The 26,449-nt window shown below is 48.9% G+C and overlaps 1 protein-coding gene across 1 annotated transcript in view; it reads left to right on the forward strand.

Annotated features, from left to right (window-relative positions):
- Window positions 1-26,449, forward strand: part of LOC131272774 (uncharacterized) — a 37,573-nt gene that overhangs the window by 5,498 nt on the left and 5,626 nt on the right. Inside the window, exon 4 of the mRNA XM_058274629.1 lies at window positions 14,251-14,344. Coding sequence (XP_058130612.1) covers window positions 14,251-14,344 — 94 coding nt within the window. The remainder of the gene's footprint in view (window positions 1-14,250; window positions 14,345-26,449) is intronic.

The following is a 26,449-nucleotide window of genomic DNA, read 5'->3' on the forward strand; positions in this document are numbered from 1 at the left end:
TAGCCGACAAAAGTTGTTACGTGGACCACCTGTCGTTATGGCCTCTGTTGCAATTCAGAGTCCCGCAACATCCCGCAATTTGGAGTCCCGGAACGTGACCGGACATATCATATTTTAACCTTTCTCCATAAGTGATAAAATAGTCAAAAATCCAAATCAGTTGTGTTTGACGGACAGGAAAGCTGAGCTGACAGGAGCTGGAAAAGTGAATATATAATCAAAGCTAGGGAGTTTACCGTTTTAGAAGCATTCAATTTAAATGATAAAGCTGTCAAACTTGTTTTGACACAAAAGAAATGCTATCCTTGATGTTGCTGTCAAAAGATAGTTGCTAGCGTTGTCTGTTTTTGCATGAAAAATCGTCAAAAAATGTCAATCTTTTTAAATACAAACGTTATCACAACCTTCTATTGAGTAAATTAGGCAATTTTCTTGAAGCCGGAGCTAACGAACCCGCTTCGCAAGGAATTGCAAGACTTAATCCGCACACAAATGAAAAGGAAAACCGATACCCAAACCATCGGCAAAAAGTTAATAGTACTTACGTCTAGTCGGAACACCCGTTGTGGGGAAAACATTGTGGGACTGTGCGATTCTTGAACTCTCCTCCCACGCACCGAAGGTGGTCGAAGGTGCGTCTTCGTTTGTTGGTGAGTTTGGGGATTTCCAACCCTGATCCGGATCCGTCGTGATTCACGCTCCACAAACTTCGCAACAAATTTACAAGCACCGTAAGTTCGTTTACATGATGTTCCTTTTTCTGTCCGCTTCGCCTTGACGATGCTATATACCTTCGACTCATCTGGAAGTGCGTAATTTGTAAACCCCCCAGCCCCCCCCTCGTTACCGAACGGTTCGCACTTTCGATTCGTGCACCGATTGCACACCAAATGTTGTCCGTACGCGGCGGCCTCGACCGATTGAGGATGGTTTGGTTGCTCTATTTTTAGCACCGACCCTCCAAAACTGGAACCGATGATGCACCAACGCGTTGTCTCGTGGGAAACCATATGTTTTCTTGAGGGGGTGAAGGGATGCACAGATAGAGCGAGACAAGAGAGAATGATAGACAGTTGGAGGTCAGAAGCCTCTAATCTGGACCGGTTGAAACATATTTCGAACCCACCCATTATCACCCGGATGTTACACAACTCAGCTTATCTCTGGCGCGGGAGTCAATGTTTTTGGGGCCGCTCAGTACTCGCCGCTGCATCCGTTGACAAGAAGGTGACATCCCGTTCCGGAAGCATCCAGATTTCTTCGGCTACTTCTAAGAACTCATCAGCACATCGCGGGATCTAAAGGAAATTTTATAATCTCACCATTCGCGATGAGTTCCGACTTATCAGTTCGTACAACCACCTTCCGTCATCTTACTTCCCTTTGGGAAAGGAACCGAGTCCACTTTCTATCGAAGGGGCTCGTTCACGTTGGCATCGATTGCGATGTAGCTGATTGCAGCAAGTACTCGATCGTTCGACGTTACGTGCTCTTGACGTCACACCAGCAGCCCAGAACTCTCCACCAGGGAACGAGGGGATAGTCGATGTTGAAATTTCACCCATTTACCTTCCACTATTAATGGGTGTACGTTACACGCGTTTATTAGGTTACGGCGATGAGATGATCTCGATCCGGATGGCCAGTCGGCATCGTTTCGAGAGTGCGCTTACGCGAATCATTGACGTCACACGCGACCTGCGATGGCCAAAAGGGTGGTTCCTAGAAAACCTACCCAACAGTTACCCTAATTTTTACACCGGACATTTGTGTTGGGGGTGGATGTAAAGGGGAAACGTTCCCGTTCTTTTCGGCACCCGATGGTGGGGACAGTTTCTTGTAAAATTTCCATTTCATCGGAAAAACTGGTGAATGAGCAACCAGAAATCGAGGAAATGAGATCCAAAAATAAAACCATCGTGTTCCGATTATTGGTTGGTGGAATTTTTTCTTTAATTTTGTTTTGTTTTTTTAATACACTCGTGGCAGACACGTTGGCGGCAAATAATCATGATGAGTGTGTGGGTGGGTGGGTGTTCGTTATTTGTGTCCAGCTTGGGGTGATTGAGGCTACGACAAAATTGATTACTCCCGGTGCCGAGGGATGCCATAAATGTGTGACAGTTTATTACTGTGGAAGGTGGAAAGTGACGGCAGATTTATTCGTCCGATAATAAGCGGACCGGGCACCGGAAAACTCTAATCCACCCGAGCAGATGCGGAAAACACACGACCCATCAGCGAGACAATGTGTGCGACTTATTGTAATACATGGTAAAAATACCCACCGTCGACCCCGAGCGTGTGCAGTCGCGTTTTTCCGCAACGTAAATTAATGGTCCAAAAGCCTTATAATGGAATACGAGATGATGCGCGTGGAAAATCGTCCGTTGGCGGTTTTGTAAATTGATTGCCTGCTCGTAAAGAATACGCTAGCAGCCGGGACACACCTACGCAGGGCGCGGGCGCATTTTCGGCGCAAACCGCCGGAGTTTTCCACCTTTTACGACGCGGTTTAACCGTCGCGTAAACACAGTCGAATAAAACATTACAAATAAACACTATCGGTCCAGCCGGGGCAGAGGGCGGACGGGGTTTGTCTTCTGCTAATCGGGCGATCGTTAATGGCAAAACGTGCAACTTGCCCCCACCTGCCTTCCCTCCTTCCGCCCTTACTGACAAAATCCATCACTTTCACTGCCAGGGTTTCGTATGCGGGTTTCCAAAAACCTCCCCCCACCAGGGAACAATAACAAAGACGATGATGATGTAAACGAAGCTAACTATGTTTAGCCATCCCTCTAAAGGGGGCTAGCAAAGATTCGAGAGGTTTGTCAAGGTGGGATAAGCACCCGGCACCAACCACCCGCTGCTTCGGTTGTTGCGCCCGACCGAAACATTGCGCATAGGTCCGCCGAAGGGACGCGCCTCCAAACGGGATGTTTGATTGTTCTAGGGATTCTTCCACCCCGAATCGGCTGGACAAAGACAAATATTGTTTGGAATTCCTCAGCACTTAAGCGATGTGTCAGAAGGATCGATCACCTGCGTGTCTGGAGGGGCTTTCATGTGCTTTCATCATCTTTCCCTCAGTGTTTGTTGGCAAAAATCTCTAATGGAAACTTCAAAGAACCCCGTCGGTGTGTGGAATCGATAATCCAACTGTGTGCTCCAGCGAAGGTGTTTCTGGAATTTGAAGATTATTTATCTTCCTGCTTCCCGACGAAGCAATGCAAGAGAAGGAGTGCTGAAAATCTTTGGCACGCATTCGTGAGGGATACTTTTTTTTGGTGCACAATGACGCACGGACAAAACGGGGCTTGCGATGTTCCGAATCAATAATTGATCCACCACGGGGTGACAACTATGTGTTTTGCTTCCATCTCCCGATCCTTCCCGCTCTTCCGTTACTTTGTCAATACCGGCATCCCCCTCTGCCGGGCTCGTTGATAACAACCTAATGCAAAGTGTCAACAGCACGGCGAGCTACCGCCCGGGCAGTGGAAAAGTACGCGCTGCAAAACTGTCACGCAAACAGTGCCGGATTTACGTGAGCTGCAAGCAGCTCGCGGCCGCCTGGCGACAAGGTCGCTTTCGCCGGTAAAATAATTCGATTGTCATCGTGCCCAGATGGTCCGCCCTGGTGTTCGCTCCGGGTAACGATAACGAGGCGAATCGTACCCCCAGGTGTTGTTGGTGTTGCATAGTCATTACACCCGCCCGGTGGCGCTTATTATTCTCGCCGTTTGTCACATCGTTTGACAGATCGCGAGCGCCATCCGTCGATCGTCGCTGAAAGGCGCTCTCGATCGGACGACACCGAAAAAATAAAACGAGGAAACGTGCACGGGGTTGTGCGTGATAACGGAGTGGGGACGCGATGAAGCGTGCCTCTGAAGCGCTGGTGGTGAAGGTACGGGGGACGGCAAGCAGCAGACACGATCGCGGTTGAAACGATCGTGCGCTTAGCAACAGTGGCGGCGCGGTTGACTTCGAAATCGAAATGTGCTAAGCGAAAAGCGCTACAACAAAAAAACAGGGAAAAGGCAACGAAGTGTGCCCAAGAAAGAGACACCACCATCGAGGAAACAGGCAGCAACTGATCAACGTGACTTGTGGTGGAGAGAAATTTGGTTCATCCAAGCTAATCCCGGTGGACCATGTCTATCAGGAAATGGCCGAGCGAACGAGTGGAAATTGAAAGCACTCACGACTCAGCTGGTCAAAAGGAGTCAAAAAAGGGTCCCAAAAACTGACCTTATTTAAAAGCACCTCCAACAGGCATCTTTTACCGATGGCGGTAGGAGTGGTGGCACGATATCGTCACCTTCGCACACATACGAACACCTCAAAAACAGCTGATCGCTGGCCGGTGGCGTTGCTAAGGGAGCACGCAAGCACCGCTGTTTGTTTGCGGTTTTACATTTATCTCTTATCGCGGACTTAAAGGAAGCTGCAATATACACTCAAAGTAAGGCAATAATTTGCGAGAAATTTATGTACACATTGGCTACCCGCGTGCCCCATTGACAACAGCGAAATGGCACACATACCCGGCTGTGATAGCACTGCACTGTCGGCACAATATTACGTACGGGGAGAGTGCACCCTCTATATGAGTACTGGTGGCCGCGTTGCATCCGCAATTGCAATGAGGTAATTGTGCACCGAAGGTCGAAAGTCGAGCGGAACGCGCACTTTCCCAGCGTCGATCATGTTCCCACTTTTACTCGCATTGTGCGTACATACACGTTAGACGGGCGATCGGGTGCGGAATAAATAAAATGGATCCATTTATCAAACCATTCGTGACGTGGGACCATTCGTGTGCCGTGTTCGAAGCACTGGCAGGGCAGCGCAGCTTGTGTTTAGTCTGTCAATCGCGCTATGCAAACGTCAGCGGATCGCTCACTGCAAGTCGCTCACACTGGCACCGGCGCAAACAATAGCAACTCCTGTGTGCGATCCAGCATCTCATTTGTTTACCCGTGCGGGCGACAGCTCCGTTGGATGGATATACCCGTTGGGCGACTGGCATAAAGCTGTCTGGGTTCTCGAGATGACGGTTGCAAAATCGAAAACAATACGTGCGACTTTCTCTTCCGTATAAAGAACCGCATCTAAGCCGACTTTGGTGAGACGATCCCAGAGTCCAGAAGAAGACGGTCCGTGGGGGGATCGAAATGATTGTCATCTGGCAATTTTCGGGCAGCCCTTAGTACCACACGCCGTGTGGCAACAGGCGCACAATCGTGTATCCAATGCCCGCATCTCAGGCCGGGTGTAGGTGAGTGTGTATATGTTTTACCTATTGCTCAAAAATAAAGCAGACTTTGAGCTGCACAAGCGAGACACTTGCCAGATCGCGGCAACATACAGCACGAGGCGACGACGGTTGCGTTCTAGTTTCGGCTGCCTTGTCCGTGGCGCGTAGCGTAGTTTTTCACTCGAAACTGTCTTCCAACAACCAGCGCTCCGTTTCGCTCCACCGCTCCAAACACTCTTGTCCCTCCATCTCTCGGGTGATCACGATCGGTGATCCTCCCTGCTCGATCCGCAAAAACCGCTGCGTTTGACCTCCGCCAAGCCCATGTCGCCGCAAGCCGCCGTCGCAGCCGCCGACGAAGGCAACCTAGTTTTAAATAAACATCGCTCCGAACGGCTCGAAAAACCCTTCGCCAAGATTATGCTGCTGATGTGTCAGGCCTTCGTCTGACTTCGGTGTTCGTTTGTGGCGTCGGCTGCAGTATACCCGCTCTTTGTCACTTTTGTGCTCTATTAATACAAACACATCTTACGTCTTGCGCCCAACCCGACCAGGAGTGGATCTTTTCTTGTCCGGAATTAAAGCTACGCATCAAGAATTTCAGCCCTGCACCTAATCTCTACCGTGTACTCTTGTATATAACCTGATGAGCGTTGCATGATGACCCTACCTTCTTTCCGATGTTTCCACCGTCAAACGAATGTCCTCTCCAATCGATCTATCTCGATCTCGTTTCCATTTGACGGAGTAGTGTCACCTAGAGCCGGTTTCATGCATGTTATGCTGGTGTGATTGCATCACGAGGCCACACAGGACGCCACCACCCCACCAAACCCTATCGTCCCGTGTGGCATCTTTATTTGTTTTTTGTTTTGTTTTCTGTTTCCTCTCTTTCTCCTCCGCTTCGTTATTAGTCCGCAACCTACCCCAACAACCATCCGGTGGGGCCGGTTTGTGCTGACTCTGCTCAGTCGCCCCCGTGTCACTCGGGTACAGCGTGGCAGCCGTGCAGCTGGTACGGCACCCCACATTTCAAGGGCTCCCAGGCAGCGCCAGCGACAAAACGACAACCATTTTGGCGCCACGCCGATCAGCAGCAGCAGCAAAACAATGCAAACCAAGCGCATTAGTACACGAGGGTGGTGGTGCCGAGGCACGGGGAGAAGGTATAACGATCGACCTCGATCGATGGTGGGAAAGCGGGCAACTCGTATGCAAAAACAAGGGAATCAAATGCGCACGTACCGGCAGTAAGGAAGGGACGCTAATTGCACCGCAAGAATGAAGAAATGGAAGCAAGTAGGAGGAAAAACGCGAAGAAATATACTATTTTTAAAATGGCGGTAATAATCGGAAATTGCTGAAACACTTTCTCTTCCGACCGGTGTTCGGTCCGTTTGCGCGCCACCCGTTTGGACTTTGGATATGGTGGAGGAACTGGCTGCCCTTAGCACTTTGCGATCGTTTGTTCGAAGAAGACGGCAGAGGGACGGAGCGGACTCGAGGGATATTTTGAACTCGTACGCGTTTTCCTCATTTGTAAGCAAGGTTGGGAATTATTTAACACCACTGGATTTTTCCATTCTCCTGTAGCGTCGTTTGCGGGTTTTGGTGTCCAATTTTGTGTTCTTTGCTGACCAGCAACTCGATCGACGGCGTCGGCGTCACACACATGCACACACACGCGCAAACCGCTGGCGTGGAAGACACTGACCCGAGGCACGATCCGAAACTCCCAGAGAAACGTGAAACCCCTGGCAACAACTCAAAAGAGTCCATCCTCGAGGGTGAAAACCGAACCTTCCACCCGGTGGGTGGTGATAACCATCGCGTAATAAAATGGGAGGAAAGGTTATCGGGTGCTGATGGTGGCGGGTGATATTGGGTTTCTCGGGGGGCCATAAATAGCAAATCTCCTCCCGGAGCCGTTCCGACACGGCGCCTTGGGGTTATTTTTAAACACCACCGGAACCCGGTCCCAAAGTCCCGGCGAGGTAGCCGCCACCCCGCTCCCGGGACCTGCCCTGATTCGCCCTCCCTCGGAAGGCTTTGTAGGCCACCATCGCTTATCGCCCGCATGGGATCGGGGTTCGTAATCACCGGGGAAAGGCTGCAGCGTGCACTTTCATTCAGCAAACACAGGGCGGGGTGGAGGAACGGGAGCCCGGGTGGCGACGATGATCTGATTTTTCCCACTCGCCATATTGCGGAGTTTGCGATTATTTCGCACAATCATCGGCTTGATAAGAAACCGACCCTGTGGCACAACCTGGGCGTGTGCTTTTCGCTCCCGGACAAAGTATTTTCACCAAGCACACATACGATGTTGCGTTTTCTTTCGCTTTGTTCGTCGGTGGCTTGGGAATGGGACTCTGAACTGTCTTTAATTGGACGCGTTTCGATTGGCCGGAATTGATGGTGGGAGCAGCGCGCCTCAAATGAATGAAGCGGTAGGTTCGTCCACTAATTGCTCTTGATTGGATTGGCCGTCGCTGGCGAGTAAACGTTTCGCTGGAAAATTGTGAACCGTTTTCGTGGGCGGACGGCGGCGGCGTCGAAATGCTTATCGATAATTTTGGCTGTCTATCAGCGACAAGTTTGTCTCACAAGGATATAGCAAGAGGTTAAAAGGGTCTTTTTGCTGTGTTCCATCGCAAAAGGATTTATGGAAAAAATGTGTTTGAAGGCATAATTGAACCTAATTGATTTCAAAGCCATGTTTTCCAATTTTAATAGTCTGAAGAATCTTTCCTCCATCAAATGCTGACTAAAGAATTTTATTTTTGAAATATGATAAGCGATTTTGAGAATCCCTATAAGGTGAAGCAAGTTTTAAAGTTACCCTGATCAAGCGTTCCTACAATTTTTTAAATGATCTTGGACGATCTGGTAAAAATGTATAAACAAGATACAGTAAAACAAAGCAGTCATATGTACAGAGAACATACGATGTTACATAAATCCTAACAATACATCACTTTTAGAGCCATTTCAAAAGAAACCGTTAACAAACCAGTTTAACAGTACAAAATAGACGATCGTTTGTGGTCTACTTCATTTTCATCTAAAATGGATGGACATTTTCGACGACGATAAAACTATTTTACCTTCAATATTGTATAAAAATCCAATGGAAGAAACTTGGTTGAACAATTGTTCTTTATTCCTCCTTCAGTTCAATTTGAAGATGGTTGTATTCGACTTCTCTGTTAATAGAGAACAAAACAAAAAGATCTAACTAAACGCATTGCATTTCTAGAATACAGGGTGATATTAAACTACAAAGGCAACTATGTTTCAAAGAAAATAGTAGACATTCCCTAAAGTACAAAACCCAGAACCCTTTCATACGAATGCTTGTTTTGCTAATGGACAACATGATTAGTGAAATTGTAGAAATGCACAAAGTAAACTTTACTGCCAACAAAAACGGTGCAATGTCAATGATCGCTCTGGTCGATACCTTTCTAGCAAGTTCGAGTACTCACGACCAATGCCGTGTAGCATAAATATTTACTAAACTAAGCCAGGGTGGTTATCCATAATGAAGTGTGTTCTTCAAACCACGAATGCCAAGGTTGATCGATAACGACCATCGTTCTTGTCTGAAGTTCTATGCCTCCGGTAGTGTCCTTCCTCCAGTCCGCGCTGCGTTTGGGAAAATCGATAGATTATCGTCATTCTAGAGGTCGGCTGCTCTTGAGGTGTCTCCCACCTACCGGCGACGGCAGCTTGCATATCGCGTGCGGCGACATTACACTAATTTTAGCACCAAACAATCTAATCTAGTTCCAACGTTTACGCTACTCACGCCGGGGGGTCTTCCTTCGCGGCGCTCGCGACTGGGTGGCCATCGAAAGTCAATCGATAAATTGTACCCCCCAAACGGCCGGAAGGATACCCAGACCCTCTCCCCGACTCGATATCCCCTAGGGCAGTGTAACCACCTCCCCCTTGCCGGCCGAATCGTCAGCGAACCAATAGCATCGATCCAATGTACACCGACCCTTTTGTTTGCGTTTCGTGCGTAGTTTTCTCGACCTTATAGGTTTTCCCCGCCGGACGAGGCACACCAAAAGCGCGTGTGGTTCTCGTTAATCGCACACGCCACTAAATGAAACAAAACAAAACTACTCTTGCACCACCCGAAACCGAAAGGTTCTGAAAATAGTTCTAGCGAGTAAAAAGAGTCGAAAGTGATCCTCCTCTAACTGTGCCCTTCTGGTGGCGTTGAATTTTCTTTTCTTCTGACACCTGAAGCGCGTCCAGAACCACTGTCCCGTGTGGTTTATGATTTATCTTTCATCAACCCTGTCTCAAGGATTTTCCCGCCGTTAGGCCAGCCAACCAGACCTGCTTCATTCTTTTTGTGAGCAACGGGAAATTTGTCGTAGTCTACGACGATTGAGTGGACATGTTGTGGTCAGAAAGATTTCGTCACCGTTTCACGCCATCGTGTCCTCTCATGGGGCGCGAGAAAGTCGTCTGATGGTGTGGATTTATTTTTGGCTTCGCCGCACCATCAGCTCGACGGACAGCTCCCCTCGGGGCTGGCTGTTCTCTGTGTGGTCATATGACACAGTCCGTAAACCCGGGTTGGGGTGGTGAGTTGGCGTCGATGGGTTCGATGACGGAACGGGGAATGTCACCCACAGAGTTTAGCTACACTGGGCGAAGAAGCAGCGATAAGCGCGTCTTGTGACGTCGGCATCGTGAGGAGGGAATAGACAATCTTACCCACCCGACCCTACCCTAAGCCCTTCCGCCGGAGTCTTCGAACGGCGTTGAGCGATGGAAGTTATTAGCGCACTAATGAGCGCAACGCGAATAAGGCGTCGTCGAGGAGTCGCACGAATGCACTAACAAAAAAAAAATAAAATAAACCGGAAAGATGGCCGCGATGGCGCCAGAAAGCGCAACGGTGTGTGGAATCATTATCTCGGCGCGTTAGTGATGCTTATCAAAGGTGGTTTTTAGCGTGGCGTGAGACGGCGGCGATTGGCGACGGTAACACTCACTACCCTCCAAGGCCGTCTGAGGGTTGGACGGGCCGCCAAGCCGAAAGACTGAGTGGTCAATTATTGCCGTACACCTTTTTTTCGTTTCCAACTTCAAGCCGCATGCAGGATCATTTTCCGATGATTGATTGGGGTGCAAAAGGAGAAGTGAAACCCGTGGACAGACTTAAATAAACGAGAACTGTCGCAATCAACGGCATAGGATTTAAATAAACACAGTCGATTTGAAATTGTTTTTCTTCACACAATTTCACACTTTTGGATGCGTGATAGTTTATTAATATTTTGAAATTGTAGAGTTTGAACAATTCATGGTAAAAAGAACCGATTAATTGTCCAAGAACGCAGAGAATCTAAAGAAAAATTATGTTTTATGTTGTAAATAACACAACAAAATTTCAAAATTGATCTTATGATGTTGATAGAACATATAAACATGGGAGAATAAACAAATTAAATGAAAATATTGTCAAACAATCGCTACCCGCAGCTGCGATTTAACTCAAGCCAACAGTCGACCACCCCTTGGTCAAACTATTTTAGTTTCTTGGCTAAACTAATTTTAGCGCCGCTAGAGAAAACTTTCTTACCGGCAGAAAGTGGACCACGGGACGCCAATATCGAAACGAAACACTAGAGTGCACATAAGCGTACACAGTGGTGTTGATTTTTGTTGTTGTTGTTACCTCTAAAGATATATTTTTTCCTTTCCCTTCGCAAGGGTTCTGGGGATGTCCTTTCAGATCAGTGCCCAACTAAGTGTTACGAAAAGACACACAGGTGCAGGAGTTTAGGTACGTCACAAGTGACACCGAATGTGCAGAGCCCGGAGCCTAAGCGAGTGTGAGAAAGAGCTTCATCGAAAGGGCTGCATTCGGTGCAAGAGGGAAAGAAGCGGCCGGGAAAAGACCTTCGCTTTCTCCTTCAAATAGTTCGCAGGGCGGTGATCCAAATCTGCAGCCAAATTGGGGCCCACAGGTGTGCGCCCGCCCGTTCGTATTTGTCGACGCGATGTCTTCGGTCGCGACAATCGGGGGAACATTGAAAAAAAAATGGATGCATTCGAGGAGAGAGGGATGCAGAGTTCGGGGATCTCGGATGAAACATGGTTTTGGGGCGGCGGGGCAAGTCGGGCCAGCAGGTCGCCGATTAATGCAGATGATGATGATGATGCTGATGATGTGCCGTGATCTATGGCCCACGTGCGGTTGGGCCCAGCCCGAGTAGGGTGACTCCTGCCACACACGAGCAAACGACATCGTGGCGGACCGACGAATCAGGAAGAGTCGCTGACCTCGAGTGGCAGGCCATTTTGCTTTCGTCCACGAGCGGGCGGTTGGAGAGCGAAGGCAAAGATTTGCGCGCAACCCGCTTCCCGTAGTAACGCCGGCAGTAACGGTTACGAACGGTCGAATCTTTTGTGCCGTACCGCAAGTCGATCGTTCGTTTGTCGTTGCGAGCGGAGGTAGGTCCTCCGAGGTGGGGAGGACGTTGGCGCACCGAGCGGGATGATGCCGTGTGGTTACGCGGCATTTATGAATGAACGGTTTGTGAAAACCGCGCAAAGAGCGTCGTTACGCGAATGTGTCCGAGTGTTGTTCTTGGCTTTTCGCACACGCCAGACCGAGGGCCGAGGGGCGAGGTGGGTCGAGGGAATTTATTTCTTCACTTTCACTCTCGAGACAGGCGTTGATTGCTTTGCCGCTTCCGCTCTGTGGTGGATGTTCAATGATCTCGCCGTTTTGTTTACGTCGGCCCACCAGCATAGAGTAACGCCCGGAACCCTGGCGTGACGGTCCAGGTGCTTACCCCATTTGGTTCATTGGATTTACAGATCGTACCCAACTTCAACTGGCTTAATTAAGTTGGCAAATAGTCCAATTCGAGTTAATGTTTTGAAAGATTGAGTGTTTACATTTTATTCCTCAATTTTCCTTTCGAAAAGCAAATGTAAGTAAGTAACATCTAACTGTCTCTCGTTGACAGTTGAACCGTTTTGTGCTGGTTGGCAAGAACCAATAGCTTGGGGAAAGTATCAATCCTTCGTGGAACAATGCCGAGCGATACAAAATTCGCATGAAAGCCAGAAGCTGTGCCTGGGTTTCGTCTTTCAAATCACCTAGAGCTCCGAACACAATTTGCGCAGCTGTTCTCGCAGGTCTCGTTACGAAAGCGTTTCGCATCTATGTCGGGCAGCATATCGCGATAGTCACAGACATGTGAAACGATCGCATTATTGTCATCGACAGAGTCTGCGTCTGTTCTTCGGTAAACACCCAAGACACTCGCGCGAGTCCTTGAGAACAACATTTGTTCTGCGCCGAGCTCCGCTTAACCGAACGTAAAAACGAATCAAAAACAACAAACGCCGTTCTGTTGTGGTCTTCCTGCTGGCGTGGCTATTATGACGCCGGATAGATATACCACACATAAAACAGCACCAAAGTAAAAACTTTCACGCCGGCATGGTCATCCCACGCGATCCTAGGCGCGAAATTGAAAGCAGATCAACCGGGAGCTCCCGGATGGTTTTTGCGAGGGTGGCTCCTTCTTAGAGGCATGCCCCGGTCCGGTCGGCGTTTAAGACCGATTGCGGGCGGTGGGTAGTTATTTGAATTGCGTTACGTAAACTATGCCCGCGTTTTACTGATTACTCGTCGATGTGCATTGGAAGCGAGTGAAAAAGAGAGAGAGACAAAGCGTCATGTAACGAGTGCCTTTGGGGAAGTGCAACTCGTTACGCAAGTAAGCGGCCTCTATGGGCTTTTGTGCAGCAGAAGAACACAGAATGGTTAGGTTTGACATGCACACGCCACAACCGTACGGCGTACTTTGGAGTCTGTCAGCTTAGCTCGGCCAACGCGTGCCGAGATCTTGGGGCCGCAAGGATTTGTTCGTTCATAAAGAAAAAAACAAGATACAGGTATCGAGGGGGACTTAATGTGTTTGCTAAGGTACCCTAAGTCAAGATCGAGTGGATCGATGGTTATGGTCCTTGACGTTCACTACTTCCTGCTTCGACGTTTGCGCGCGCTCTCGCACCACCAACGCGCCTATAACCCGCGAGCTGCCAATTGACACCTGGTCGTTGGATCATAAAGTTCTGTGCACTAATTCCCTCTCGCCCACGAGCCGAACCATTTCAGCGGTTCAGCCGATTGGTTTTACTAGACGTCCGGGTGATGATTCAGTGTGTCGCGCTTCTCTCGCCGCTTGCCAGACGGTTAGCGTTGGGTCGCAGTCAATCACGCAATGCCTCGCGGGTAGAAAGTAATGCAAGCGGTCGTAAAAGAGTCGGCGATGTAGGAAAAAACAAAACATGCACCAAACAAACAAACAAGAGGAAGAGTGAAACACTCAGAAGTACTTACGTTACGCTTGTGCTAGTAGCGCGCGGCTGGCAGCGAATCTTAGTCGCCCATGATTGCACGGTTGTAGCCGAACTTTCCCAGGCACCGTTAATCTCTTAGCTCTTTTGGGGCGGACAAACCGGCGACAGTTTACTACGAGCTCGCTGCACTTACATAAAAGACACAAGCAAGTCACAGTCCCATCATCATTCCTTGACATTGCTGTCTCTAACCCTCGAGTTTGCGATGCAGTAATCGCGTTTTGCATTTACAACGGAACGCGTAGCCGTCGTTTGGGCCGCTCGCCATCAGGAGGGATCACTCAACCTCTCAAATTATCTTGGGGAGACTCGAAGGCTACGAGCATGAACTAGGGATATACACGCGATCCATCCATAAATCCACCCGGGTGGACGACTAAATTTAATCGTATTTTTTCTGTGTCCATGTTGAAAATAGCATCCAAATGCAAATGCCACACCCAACACCCGATGGCTACAAACCCTCTGTATCTGGGTGTGTGTGGTTGTATAGTACCCGCTACTAAAATTGTCCTACCATCTGCTGCATGCCTCCCGGTTGTTATTGTTTTTTCCCTCTTTCGTCTTATTTACAGATGCTCCCAACGATGTCCTGTATATGGTATGTGGAGTCGTCATTGCCATGCTCCTCGTGGGCCTCATCATAGTTTTAGTAGCAGTAACGATCAGGTGAGTCTCGTCTAACCAAATGTTTGTTTGGGTTTAAAAGGGGATGGCGGTTTAGTTATGCTTGTCCTTGGCACGTCGGTTTACCTCAGGCGATGGCAGAGCTTTTAAAAAAAAACTATCAACAGTTGGTTGTGATCTTTTCAATGAGTCCGTAGGGATGCGGAACTAAGGTTCGACATTACATATTACAGAAGATTAATAGACTAGGACACATGATGACTTTACAGCAAAGAGAACCTATCAAAAGACCTTCATCATGGTGATTTAAGACGACATTCAAACGTTTTGATTAGTTTCAGTAGTTTACAAACATGTTCACGAAAGTCTTTTTTTTACCCTAAATACAACAACGACGCAATTATTGTATTTTGTTTTGCTGCCCGTGTATTTCACCTGTACACCATTGCAGAGGTTTTAGTTTAACATGGAGTGTTGAAGAAGTTTACGGAACAACGGCACGGATACGGCTAAAGCGCGGTTGAGCGCGGAAAAGCGTGTGAACACACACGAACACGAACCTGCTTGAGGGTAGCATGTCGATGGGGGGGTTCGGTGGCTACCTTGAAGTACCTCTAAACCACTAGCGTGCCCGTGTCGTGCGTTCAATTACATTGTATTTAATCCCGGAGCAATAATAGGCGACTAGTTTTATTGTACTTCTTAAACGAGCAATCGTTTTGTAAAACACAGTAAAATACTTACCGAAGTGTTAAGCAATGTAAAGGGGTTACACGGTTTTGAGATCGCAAGTGTTGCGCGCTACGGATTATTAGAACCCCACATGGATTATATTATCTTGACACGCAAAAATGCTTGATGAAGGTACTTCTGTTTGAAGAATGACAGTTTTTGCTGCAGCAATAAGGGTCTAAGTACACAGGTAGCGTTCGCCAGAACGTAGTAAATCGTTGCGCCAGCTCAGGTTTGAAATCGATCGTTTCCTTCCTTCAGCACGATCGCCAACTGGTTCTGCAAGAGACCTCAACGCAGCGCGCAAACAAGGCTGGAGGTCACTAGGAAGTGGCTAGTATGCTGTGCCGAAACCTGAGCAAAAAAGTGTACGGACTAGAAGGGGGGCTTCATTAATATTCATCATTAGTTTTGAAATGTTCAACTATTCTGGTCCGGTGCCAGCTCGGAGGCCAGAGGCGGCATATGCTGGTGGGGCACCATTGACACTGCTGATTTGTGACGAGCGGCGGGTGGCGGGGGGTTTTTGAGCACGCTAGAAATCGCCCATTGTGCCCCCGTTTCGTGGAAGGGAGATTCACTTCCGCGAGGATCGACGGTGAATGATCGACGGTTCGCCCAGATGAGCGAACACCTCTCTTCTTTGTTTCTAACGGTTGGCAAGGGGTCGTCTTCGGTTTGGTGAACGATGCAGGGTGGGGGGGTTGAAGTTCGATAAACTTTCCGGTTAGTTTGTTTTGGTCGCGAAATGTTTACACACCGGCCACATCCGCCCGCAAAACGTTGAGATCGGCAGCCGTTCGGTTACTTCCGCGTCGCGCAGATTTGTTTGGACGCAGCGTAGATCGAGTGACTTGTTTTTCGCAAAGAGTGTTTACTCCTGTTTACGACCAAACTGAGATTTAACGTTCTACTCAGTCGATGACTAGAGTAGATATTCTTCTTAAAAATGGAAGTAGCGTGTGCAGCGTTTAAATTGACAGATCATGGTTTAAATTCACCTAATCCATCCTTACTGTTCTTCATCAGTATCCATCAAGCATGCTATGATGATTCTTGTGCGGGAATATCTAATGGAAAAACCTGGCAACGGTCGTAGGACACTCGATGCTCCCCACGCGTAACTCCACTGACTCCGCTTAGCTGGCGTCTAAGCAGCACTCAGCTTTCTTCTTCAGTTCATCGTCGGCCCAATCTCGCGTTACATAATATACAGCGAGACACTAGCACAGCAGAAGTGCTCGAAGCAATATGAGCGCTCCCTTCGGGAACCTACAGGTTTACGGGGGGACTCTTTTTTTTTTAGGCCTCACCGAACTCAAACCGGAGAACAAGCAGACGTCAACGTTGGTGTAATGTGAAGCCCCTACCAACGGACAGCCCGTAAAACCCACCCCCGAGTGGGAGTGTGAACTCGGTCGACAGTCCCAGTTCGCTTCCCGGGAAGCATTGGCCGCTTGCCAGCAGACTGTCGGCCTGCGCCAGACGGTGTCCGGTGGCAGTCGCGTGTAAGAACCTGACCCCTCCCGGAGACCCGAAGGGCTTCCGTAACGGTGCGAAACTGTCGAGTGGTTACGGGAATTTCGTTTCGCCGCTAGAACGAGTTCATGATGGTCGTCTTCGAAGGTCACCAAGCCCCTGCTACATGGACCGGTTAAGGAAATAGTAAGTTTCCTAAAGGGATGCCGTGCATGAAGGTTATCGGATCGGGAAAAGAAGGGCTGAAGCGAAGGGCTTGATACCTTTTGCCTAAAGGTACTTCCTTCTCCAAGTTCCACGAGCCGCGCACACGGCATGTGATCGTAACAATAAATCCACGAACTAATCGCTTCAAGTCGATAAAAGGCGCGATCGTTCAGACCCTGCTCTAGAATCTCTTGCAACGAAAGTCACACGCAAACGCTAAGGAGTGTTTCAATTAAGTGTGGATTTATTTTGCAAAGCAAATTGTACCTGGCTCGCGCACACAGCGAGTGGCCAAGTAATATATGCAGCGGTTACATTCCTTAACCTGTGGAAGGGTTTTTTTCTCCATGGCCGTATTGACGCGAAAATGAATTTTGTAAAGAACAGATCTAGAGGGAAGTTTTCGCTTTTGTTGGTTTATGTTATCGATACTCCATAGATTCAGCCTATAATGAGCGATTATTGAACGAACGATTCTCCACAAATGCGAATCGTGCTTGGATGTTAGTTTCTCGTTGTGAGAACATGACTAACAATCCTGAACGAACAAAATACCCCATTATGGTAAATCATTTACATTTATAGAGCTTGTTTTAATAAATGTTTCCAAAAAATCCCATCGAACGGATCAGCGCGATAACCAGGCAGTTGCGTAAGTTCCCTCATCGAAATAGGCAGAAAATCCCACCAGTTCTTGGAAATTGCGAAAAAACCCACCCCTGAGAAATGTAATCGGCAATAGAGATTCCCAGTTATACAGTGATGAAACGTGCACAAAATTCGTCAACAAAACTGGTTACTATACGGTTGATTAGTGCTGGGGGGGTCGGCCGTGGGGTTTAGCAGAAACGTCAGAACGTTCAACCAGAAGGCGATGCGTTAATACTCTGCCCAAACGATCGACAATCGCTGCTAAAAAGCTCGATTGACGTAGTTAAACAATCGTTCCGCTCGGCGATAACTGCGACTGGAGGGAACCATTTACCAAACATGATGCTGACCGTTGACACATTAGAACGAGTGTGATTTTTTAACACAACAAGCAAATAGACTCCCATCGGCAGTATTTGGACGAACCGGCGTTTGTTTCCATGTTCGACAAATAATAAATAACCGAAAGGCCATCACCCGGTGGAACGGCGCACAGTGCGGTCCGATTTCATCATCATCATCCGCGCGAGCCCCCGAAGGTTCATCGTCGATCGGAGGAAGGGCGGGAATGTGCACAAATCTATTGCCTTGTGTCAATCGAAGGATCTATTGAGTTATTGTCAAAACAATTTGTCGAATTGGTGCCTTTAGGTCGGGTGGAAGCGCAATGAAGCTGCCGGAAGCCGCAATTCGATCGACCGATCATATCGATTCCTCTACCCAAGCAGTCTCCGTTCAGTTGTTTAACGATCGCAAATGTTTGTTCATTGCCGGTGTCAAAAGGTCACTGATGACGCCGCGCGTCGATATCACTCGAAGGCTGAGGTTGAAAGGTTAACGGAGCAATTTACGGGCACCATGAAGATAGAGAAGACATTTTTGATTATTTTTCTCATTCGCAGGATCAATCACCCTCCGGTCCCCACTACTCTCCCTTGGACGTTATCTTATCGAAACGTGCATGAGGAGATTTTTTTCGTTTGTTTGCGGCACAAGTGGCACTTTCCTGGGGTGGTTATAAATCAATTAGGGGAAGCAACATCGAAGGGTGGCCGATAAGATTGATAAATTTACTCCCAGGAAGAAGAGGTTAAGGGGCTTAACGGGAAACGGTTGTTTGATGTTGTTCGATCACATCCCGCTGACAGGGGTCTTAATTTGGACAAAACCAACTGTCGTGTTTTATCTTTATGGTATGGTAACTGTTTCTGTGTCCACTACGAAAGGATTTACGAAATGGAGTTTACCGGATACGCTGGAAAAAAAGGCAAAGAAGGAATGGAGATTCTTAGGAAACATTTGGTTTTTCGTGGCGTTAAATTAAACAAATGTGTTCAATCGTTGCACATCAAACGCTAGAGGCACGCAAGAAATTCTTTGCTTGATACATCCAGGCGATGGTTCTTTGTTCGTTGGTTGACGGGACGATCTCGCATACGATCGATACCACTCGCGCGGTCGGTTCGATGATCATCCAGCTCCAGAGATCATTACCCTTTTAGGGACGCCCTGCTGCTGGTGCAATTATGCTGGTCAATGTACAGATTCGTCCAGCTCGGGGAGTAAATGCTGGAGGGATTCAGCCGTTAAACACACACACACATGGAAGTCGGCACGAGAGGAGCTACTCGTGAGCTCTTGAGCTCTGCATCGCGGATTCAACTTCTCGGACCCTTGCAGCTTCACAACGGCAAAGGGACTTCGCACACTAGCGCACCCGTCGGGGTAGTTCCCTCCCGATGACAGGCGCCGTTCAATGCCGCCGTTAACTACGGGGACTTCCACACCACGCGGGGATGGCATGAGTCAGAGTCGGAACGGAGCGAGACATATGCAGGGATCGCTTGGCTGTTGCTGTGCGTGATCATCAAACCAGAGACCCACACAAACTCACACACACGTACGAGTGCACGCACACAGCCCTTCTCACGGCCACAGATTCCCCAGGGGTTAGGTACTGGTGAGGGCTTTGTGCCGTTTAGACGAGTCTGGGTTGCCGCGACTCGTGGTGAGGCATAGCGCCGCGGCTGCTGGGAACTCCGACGGGTCTGGTCGCTACGTGGTTTTCCGCTTTTTCTTTTTCGTTTTCCCCCTTCCAAGAGCAACCGCGACTACGACAACGGTGGCGGTTGCTGCTGCTGGTACGGTCTGCGGTCGGTGTTAGTTTCGTCGGATAAAACTAGTGGTCCGTCGCGGCTCGGGAACCAGTCACCGACCAAATGTGCCTCTGAACGGAGCGGAGAACACGCCGCGTATACCTTTTCTGCGTACCTCCCTCTGCGTGAGTTGTGCGATATGTGTGTGCGAAGGTGTTTTCTGCATGTGTGTTTGTGGAACTAGTATGTATGAGCGATCGTGTGCTTGAGTGTGTGTGTATGTGTGTGTGTACGTGGGCATAGGCAAATATCAGCTGTTGCGAGCGTGAACGTGTGGAGTTGCAGAAACGGTGGCGATCCCAGCTGCTGTCGCTTCTTACCGTGAGGCTATATCTTATCGAGTGAAGCAGTGCTTGCCAAGGCAAGGCAGGGGAAGGAAACCACACACCGCCCGAAGACGCCGAAGATCGCAAGACCAAGAAGGGGCGCCCGAGGCGAGTCTTCTTTGTTACGATCGTGCATGCAGCAGCGCGCCGTTTGCTCGTGTCCGTGGAACCTCCCCCCGGGGATTCAAAGTTCAAACACCATTCGCGAACGAGGTCGCGAACGGGGCTTTTTTCGGTGCTGCAGCTCGAGGAGGCGCTTTAGCGGACTGAACCCGCTCTGACGGTTCAGTCGGGACGCAAGAAAGGTGCGAGGAAGGTGCACACACCGGAAAGAAAACTGGTGAAACTGAGGGCACACGCCTCGAGGCTCGAGCGGACGCGCGAGACCGCGAGTGTGTGGACGCCGTTCCGCCATTGTCTTTTAGTGTGTTTCTCGCATTCGGTGATATTGAGGTCGCAGCGTGGCAATTGATGCAGTGTAGTGCGCCCGTTTGTACTCTCCAGTCACTCCGAGCAGCTGCAGACTGTGGTACCACTGGTACTAGTACCCCGTGTACTAAGTGCTGACCTCGGCTGTGCGCAAACCCACACAGACACGTCCGATCTTCGAATCCGTTTCGAGCGTGCAAAACTCTCCGTGTGCGAAAACCATTCCAGCCAGTTGGTTGGTGAAGCCATCAAGATCAATCTAGTCGAAGCCAAACAGGGCTTGGCGTCTGTTCGTGGGTAAAATCTCCAACGCCAAGCTATCGGTACGATCGCGTTCGCCAGGTGACGCTGTCCGTTATAGAAAACCCGAACTGCTACACACACTGCTATTGGCAATGAAGAAGCGAGCCGCCGCGAAGGTCCCTTCGAGACCGCTCCACCAGCACCACCAGCACTGGAAGAACAGCTGATCTGCGATCGCCGTCGCAAAATCCGACCCGCGTCGTCGTCGGCCATCGCGCGCAGTTCCAGCTTCCATCCAGCCTCCTGTCCCTTACCTCCTTCTGCCTGTTCGAACAGTTATTCCTAGCATCCACCTTATGGTGTGCGCAAGTGTGTATCTGTAACTGGTGTGGTGCCCTCCGTTTCCTGCAAACTCTAGTCGGTTGAAGACGGCTCCAGTTGCTCACCTCGCACTTCCTACCCTCCGGTGCAGTAGCGAACAGTATTCCGCCTCGGGGCGCCACCAATGTGTTAGTGGAACGTGCGTGCGTGGCCGAAAGTACCGAAACGGTCAAACAGTACGCTCTTTTATTCGCCATCGTAGAGGCTAGCCCCAAGTTCCTGGTGTGGGGCGCTATCGCTTAGTCGGACTCTCGAGCCCTTTTTCGTGCCTGCGTTTATCGGCACAACTCGCGAACGGCCCAAGGTCTGCTGTCCAGGCGGTGCTAACTTCAGCACAACCAGCACACGTTCCCGCCTCTAGACTTCCATCGTCTTTTTGGAGAACCTCCCACATCGCACCGCGTCCACCAGTTCCGCTTGGATTGAACAGTTGTTGGCAGAGCTGCGGCAATCGGTACACAACGATGGAGGAGGTCTATCTGTATCTCTACATGGAAAGGTAACGAAGCAAAAACCTTCACGGTCACATACAATCTCAACACCAGCCTCCGTCACCAAGTGCCTCATCTTGGTGCCTTCTCCCGCCTTTGGGGAAGGGGGAGACCTCCATGAAGGTACACGTGGCGTTCGGCTGGTGTTGGTCATTATGCAATTAGTTAATCGAGGCCATATGGGGCAAGCGGGTGGCAGACACGTGGGTACAAATGCACAAAACTGACTCATCCACAGGCGCAAGTACCTGACTCGGAATGGCGTGAGCTCAAAATTAAATATCAACTAAAATCCCCCCTCAAACAGATGCGATCGCCGACGCTGACGAATCGTCTAAAATTGGCCATTCTGAAGTATGTTGTGTTTGAACAACTTCAAGCAGCTTCACACCTCCGGACTATCGGGGCTTCCGTTGGAGAGGAAAGCACTTAAAATGCGAGACACCCGTATGCGCAAAGCAAAGCGCTTTGCAAATTACAGCTGGGTTGGTGCGGGGACGGAGGATGGTGTTTCTGCAATATCGTCTATCGGAAGGTGTTAATTGCGTCCGTACCATGAACCGCCATGATTGCCTTGTCTTGCGACTAACATGCACAAGGCAATGATGAATGCCTGGCTTCCACGTATAAGCGGGTGGTGGGATGAAAGAAAGAAAGAAAAAACACACACGATTGCGAATGCCGCGAATGGCCGAGTTTCTCCGGCTGAGTCACAAAACCTCCCGATGGCTGTCATATCCGCCCGAGCGCTTGTTTCGATATCTTTCTACCCTTTTTTTCCTAATGCTTGTATACTTGACCCAGCTACGGTTAGATGCGGTTGGAAAATGGCGGCTGTAGCTGAGCTGCAGCTGCTCGAAGGCAGCAAAAATTCCATTTCCAATTCTTCACCGTGCGACACACAAATGGGCTACACGTGGGGTACGTTGCTTTTGGATAAGAAATCCACATAAAAGCAAAGTAAAGCGGCGGGGTGTCGGTGTACCAAATGCCAAATGGTAATAACTGTGAGGGTACGTTTTCTTACTTTGAAATCAGAACACGGATCTAGCAAGGGGTTTTTACAACATCTGGAACCACAATGTTCGAAACGTTTATATGGAGTTCAAACAGCAGACCAATGTAGCTTGAAAGAGCAGACTAAGTTGTTCCGTCGCAATACGGTTAACAGGAAAACGAGGACAGTCGAGAATGGAATGTTCCATTGATCTCATGTTGGTCGAATTTATTATTTTAAGTTGAATTACTCAAGTTTATATCAATTTATCAACACAAACTGTACAATTTCTCTTACAAACCCAAACACACCCGACATCTGTGCATAACGCATAACGTCTGCGTTCGCTACCGGTTTGCGCACAACCAAACCTTCTGCCGCTGACATGAATCACCCCGAAATGTAATCTCCCTTCAGGAAGTCCATTGTTTAGAGGGCTGCTTTCTTCTCTAATGCGCACTTTGGCTGTCCAGGGGTTGGGAGGTTCGACCAGCAACATTCACAAAAGGCACATGACTGTGACGTCAGATCCCGGGGTGCGCCGCTTATGTTCGGGGCCTCCAAATTTGATCGAAGGGGAATTACGGCGGACATCTGGTGGGCCTAGCTTTCGATTGGTTCGTCGCTTCTGCAGACCAGTACTGTGCGCAACCGCGTCATGATTCATCGAATGAAACGTATTTACACGGTCCAACGTTTTTTTCGACGAAACGTCCATGTCAATAAAACGGTGTGTGTATTTTGTTTCTTTTTTCGTGCGCTTCCTTTGCTAAATATATTGCATAATCTTTGCAACCGCACGAACTATCGATCTCCAGCGGAGAAAGTAAACTCGAGGATCAGACAGGAACATTTGACTGCAAACCTCATAACGGCATGTTTGAAGTTCTGTTCAACATTAAATGTCATGTCCATCTTAATCAAAGTTGTCGATAGTAGAGGGGAAGATTTGTTAGATTGGCATGTTCGATTTGTGGGATTTCTTTCCTAAACGATCACGTATAGAGAATTCGGCAATCTTTTAAATCAATGTTGTCGTGCGGGAATACACAAAAATGAACAATTGTTCAATCAAAAGTAGCTTGCATTGTTAGTTCTCTTAGATAGATAGGTGCCCTTCTAAAATGAAGGATGATCTAATGCTTCCAAGAAATACCTCCTTCCTTATATTAGAGGGAGATAGGTAGCGTACCACAGACCGTTTGTGCAGTGCATTTAATCAAATAATTGAACAATCCCACGTCGCAACTGTCGCAGGTGTGCTGTCGATTATGATAAAGTGTGCACATACGCGACCATTTTGTCCAGTTCTTGGTAAGCCAGCGCCATTCCACTCCTTCCGATATCTAGTACAGGATCCGCGAATCCACTGATAAAACAAGATAATGGCCGGAACCGTGCGAGCAACGTGGGAAAGGTCCGAAGTTCAGCAACATTTCGCATGAGGTGTACACCGCCAACGCTTGGTGTTTCGGGGTTGGCGCAGTACGTTTGTTTTTATCACCGTGTGGCGTTCCCCGAGCGAAAGATGGACTTGTTTTGATGAATCGTTGATTAGCATTGACACGGGCTCCTGCGCTAAGTGTGTGCGAACCGTTGCTGACGCCAGCAAATCCGTGCGTGTATCCTCGACGAAATCCAGCGGGCCGTGCCTCCAGAAATTGTTGTCCGCACCGACTGGTAACCGACTGCACTAGTTGTTTGTTGTTTTCCGAAGCTAAGGCCTGGGCGGGTTGCTGATAAAAATGTTGTTGTTTGTCGTGCCCATCGGCGCCGGGGCTGATCAACGGGGTAAATAGCAACGAAATAACAACAATTTCTGAGGCAAGACACAGGCAGGTAGAGCCCCAACCATCGGGATGTTGCCAGCTGGTTTTGCGGGCCGACCCACAAATGAGACGCTCACGAGACGCGCTGGGTTTGTTGGGCTTTTTGTTTATCGTGCGGGCGTCCGTGTGCTCACGTCCGTGGCCCGGTTCCATTAGGATGGATCGGGCGGGCCGACATATTCTTGTGCCCACCGAAAAGATTAAGCCGCCGATCGAAATTCCAATCTTTAATTCATTTAAAACCCGTCTACCGATGGCACAAAACCAACCATGCGGGGCGTTTGGACGTTCTGCGATCTTAATGGCGGTTTTAGCTGGTCGCTAATTTTCGCTGCACGAACTTCCTACGGATCTTCGAAAGTTCCCGAAAATTTATGTAATGGGTTTTTGATTATGATTCATTCGCTAGCGCCACTGTGGAGCATTACGATATGGAGCAGCTAAATTAATTTGTGGCACCACTAATGTTTTGAGTCCAGAATTGGATTCCGCTTACGGTTCCCACGCCACACGGTTTGGCAGGAAACATGGTTGGCACTCTGTATGGGGATCAGCTTGTTGATCAATTGGTGGTTTCCTATGAAACGGACGATCTGACATTAAGAGAAGGATGCTTTTAATTCAACGGCTCAATTTAAAAGTATGAACAACCACAACGAATGTTGCAGTACGCATGAGTAACATTCAGCACAGGAAGCAGAAGAAAGAAGGAAAATAAAACCCATAAGACCATACGCAAACCATGGATTTAATCGTTCTGCTTCGGCGTAAAATGTGATGTGGCCAGCCATTCGCTGGAATTCCGTTAGAACTGTTTGCCCGAGAAAACGGGGTGGTATGATAAGTCGGTTGTTTGAATTGTACCGGTTTCCGGCGCAAGCCAGCGGTCCAACATCAAAACATGTTTTCATCAACGCTCAGGCTGCGGTGGTTTGTTTTCGAGCGAATACACCGGGTTTCCACAACTGCGCGTCCCTGAACGCGGCCGCGAGAAGACGGACAGGATCGTGCACGGCTTTGGTGCCGACGTCAGCATTACCGTCAAACAGGAAAAAAAATTTAAACCGAACACTATGGACTTCGTCTCGCCGGCCGTTGGCGTTGTGCGCCGAGATGGTGGCGTCATTGTCCGGTACAATAACCGTTCTCTTATCGTAGTTGTGTGTGTGTGTGTGTGAGTATGTGAGAGTTAATGTTTGTCGTGTCTGGGGCCAAGGTTTTCATGAATGAATTCTTTCAAAGTGAAGCAATCGACGCCCAAAGGGTCGAAGAAACTGCACATACGCTGGCTTATCATGTCTACTACTGACCAACTCTGATAAGTCTGACAGACAACAACAATCGGCCTGGGGTGGTTAGACAATTCCTCAATTCCGATCCATTATCCCCGTTTCGGTGGAGTCACTTGTCTCCGCCGAAGGTTTAATCACACTTAACACTAAACGCTCTAGGAAGCTATAGTTGAAGCTGGCAGCTACATCCGGAAGGTGTTAGAAAGCGCTCTAACGGTGGTCTAATCACGTACTGAGCAGGTGGCATAGCGGCTCGACCAGGACCCTGGTTGGTTTCAGGGATGCAAGAGCAATGCACTGTCATTTGTGTTTGCAATTCAAATTAGTACTACACCACGGCGTTACTATAGACTTGACACAGAGCCCAGTTCGGTTCCCTTCGCATGGTTTCTTCCGTTCTCTTCGTTGGCACAAAAAGTAGCACACGATTAGTGGGGCTTACACCCGATTGGCAACTGTAGCTAAGCTCCAGGTTATTTATCCAAGCTCACTTTTGCGGCACTCAAAAGTACATACCTCAATTAGCGAGACTGCGACGAGGGACTCGACATTGGAGAGGGGGCTTCTTCTTGTCTAGGTCTGGGATGTTGTATCAATATCTTGGAATCAATGTTTTTTGGCCATGGGCTTTTCTTCAGATTGTCTCTTGGTTGCTTTTTTTTTGGCACGCGAAACATTGATGGTGATATCATGAAATAGAGTGGTCATATAACCATATCGATATTAGTAACAGCACGTCGACAAGGTCTGGCATGACTCAACTCGGAGCATTTGATATCGCATGGACAGGTCGCACGAAGTCACCGAATGATCGGTGAACGCCCATGCCGGATGTCGCATATCGGACATGCAGCTAGCACGGTGTCTCGTCTAGTGTATATGAAAAGACACGGGCCATTACGGTTTGCCCCTTGTGCACCACAAGAATTGCACT

The sequence above is a fragment of the Anopheles coustani genome, chromosome 3, assembly GCF_943734705.1.
Source record: "Anopheles coustani chromosome 3, idAnoCousDA_361_x.2, whole genome shotgun sequence".
Taxonomy (NCBI): domain Eukaryota; kingdom Metazoa; phylum Arthropoda; class Insecta; order Diptera; family Culicidae; genus Anopheles; species Anopheles coustani.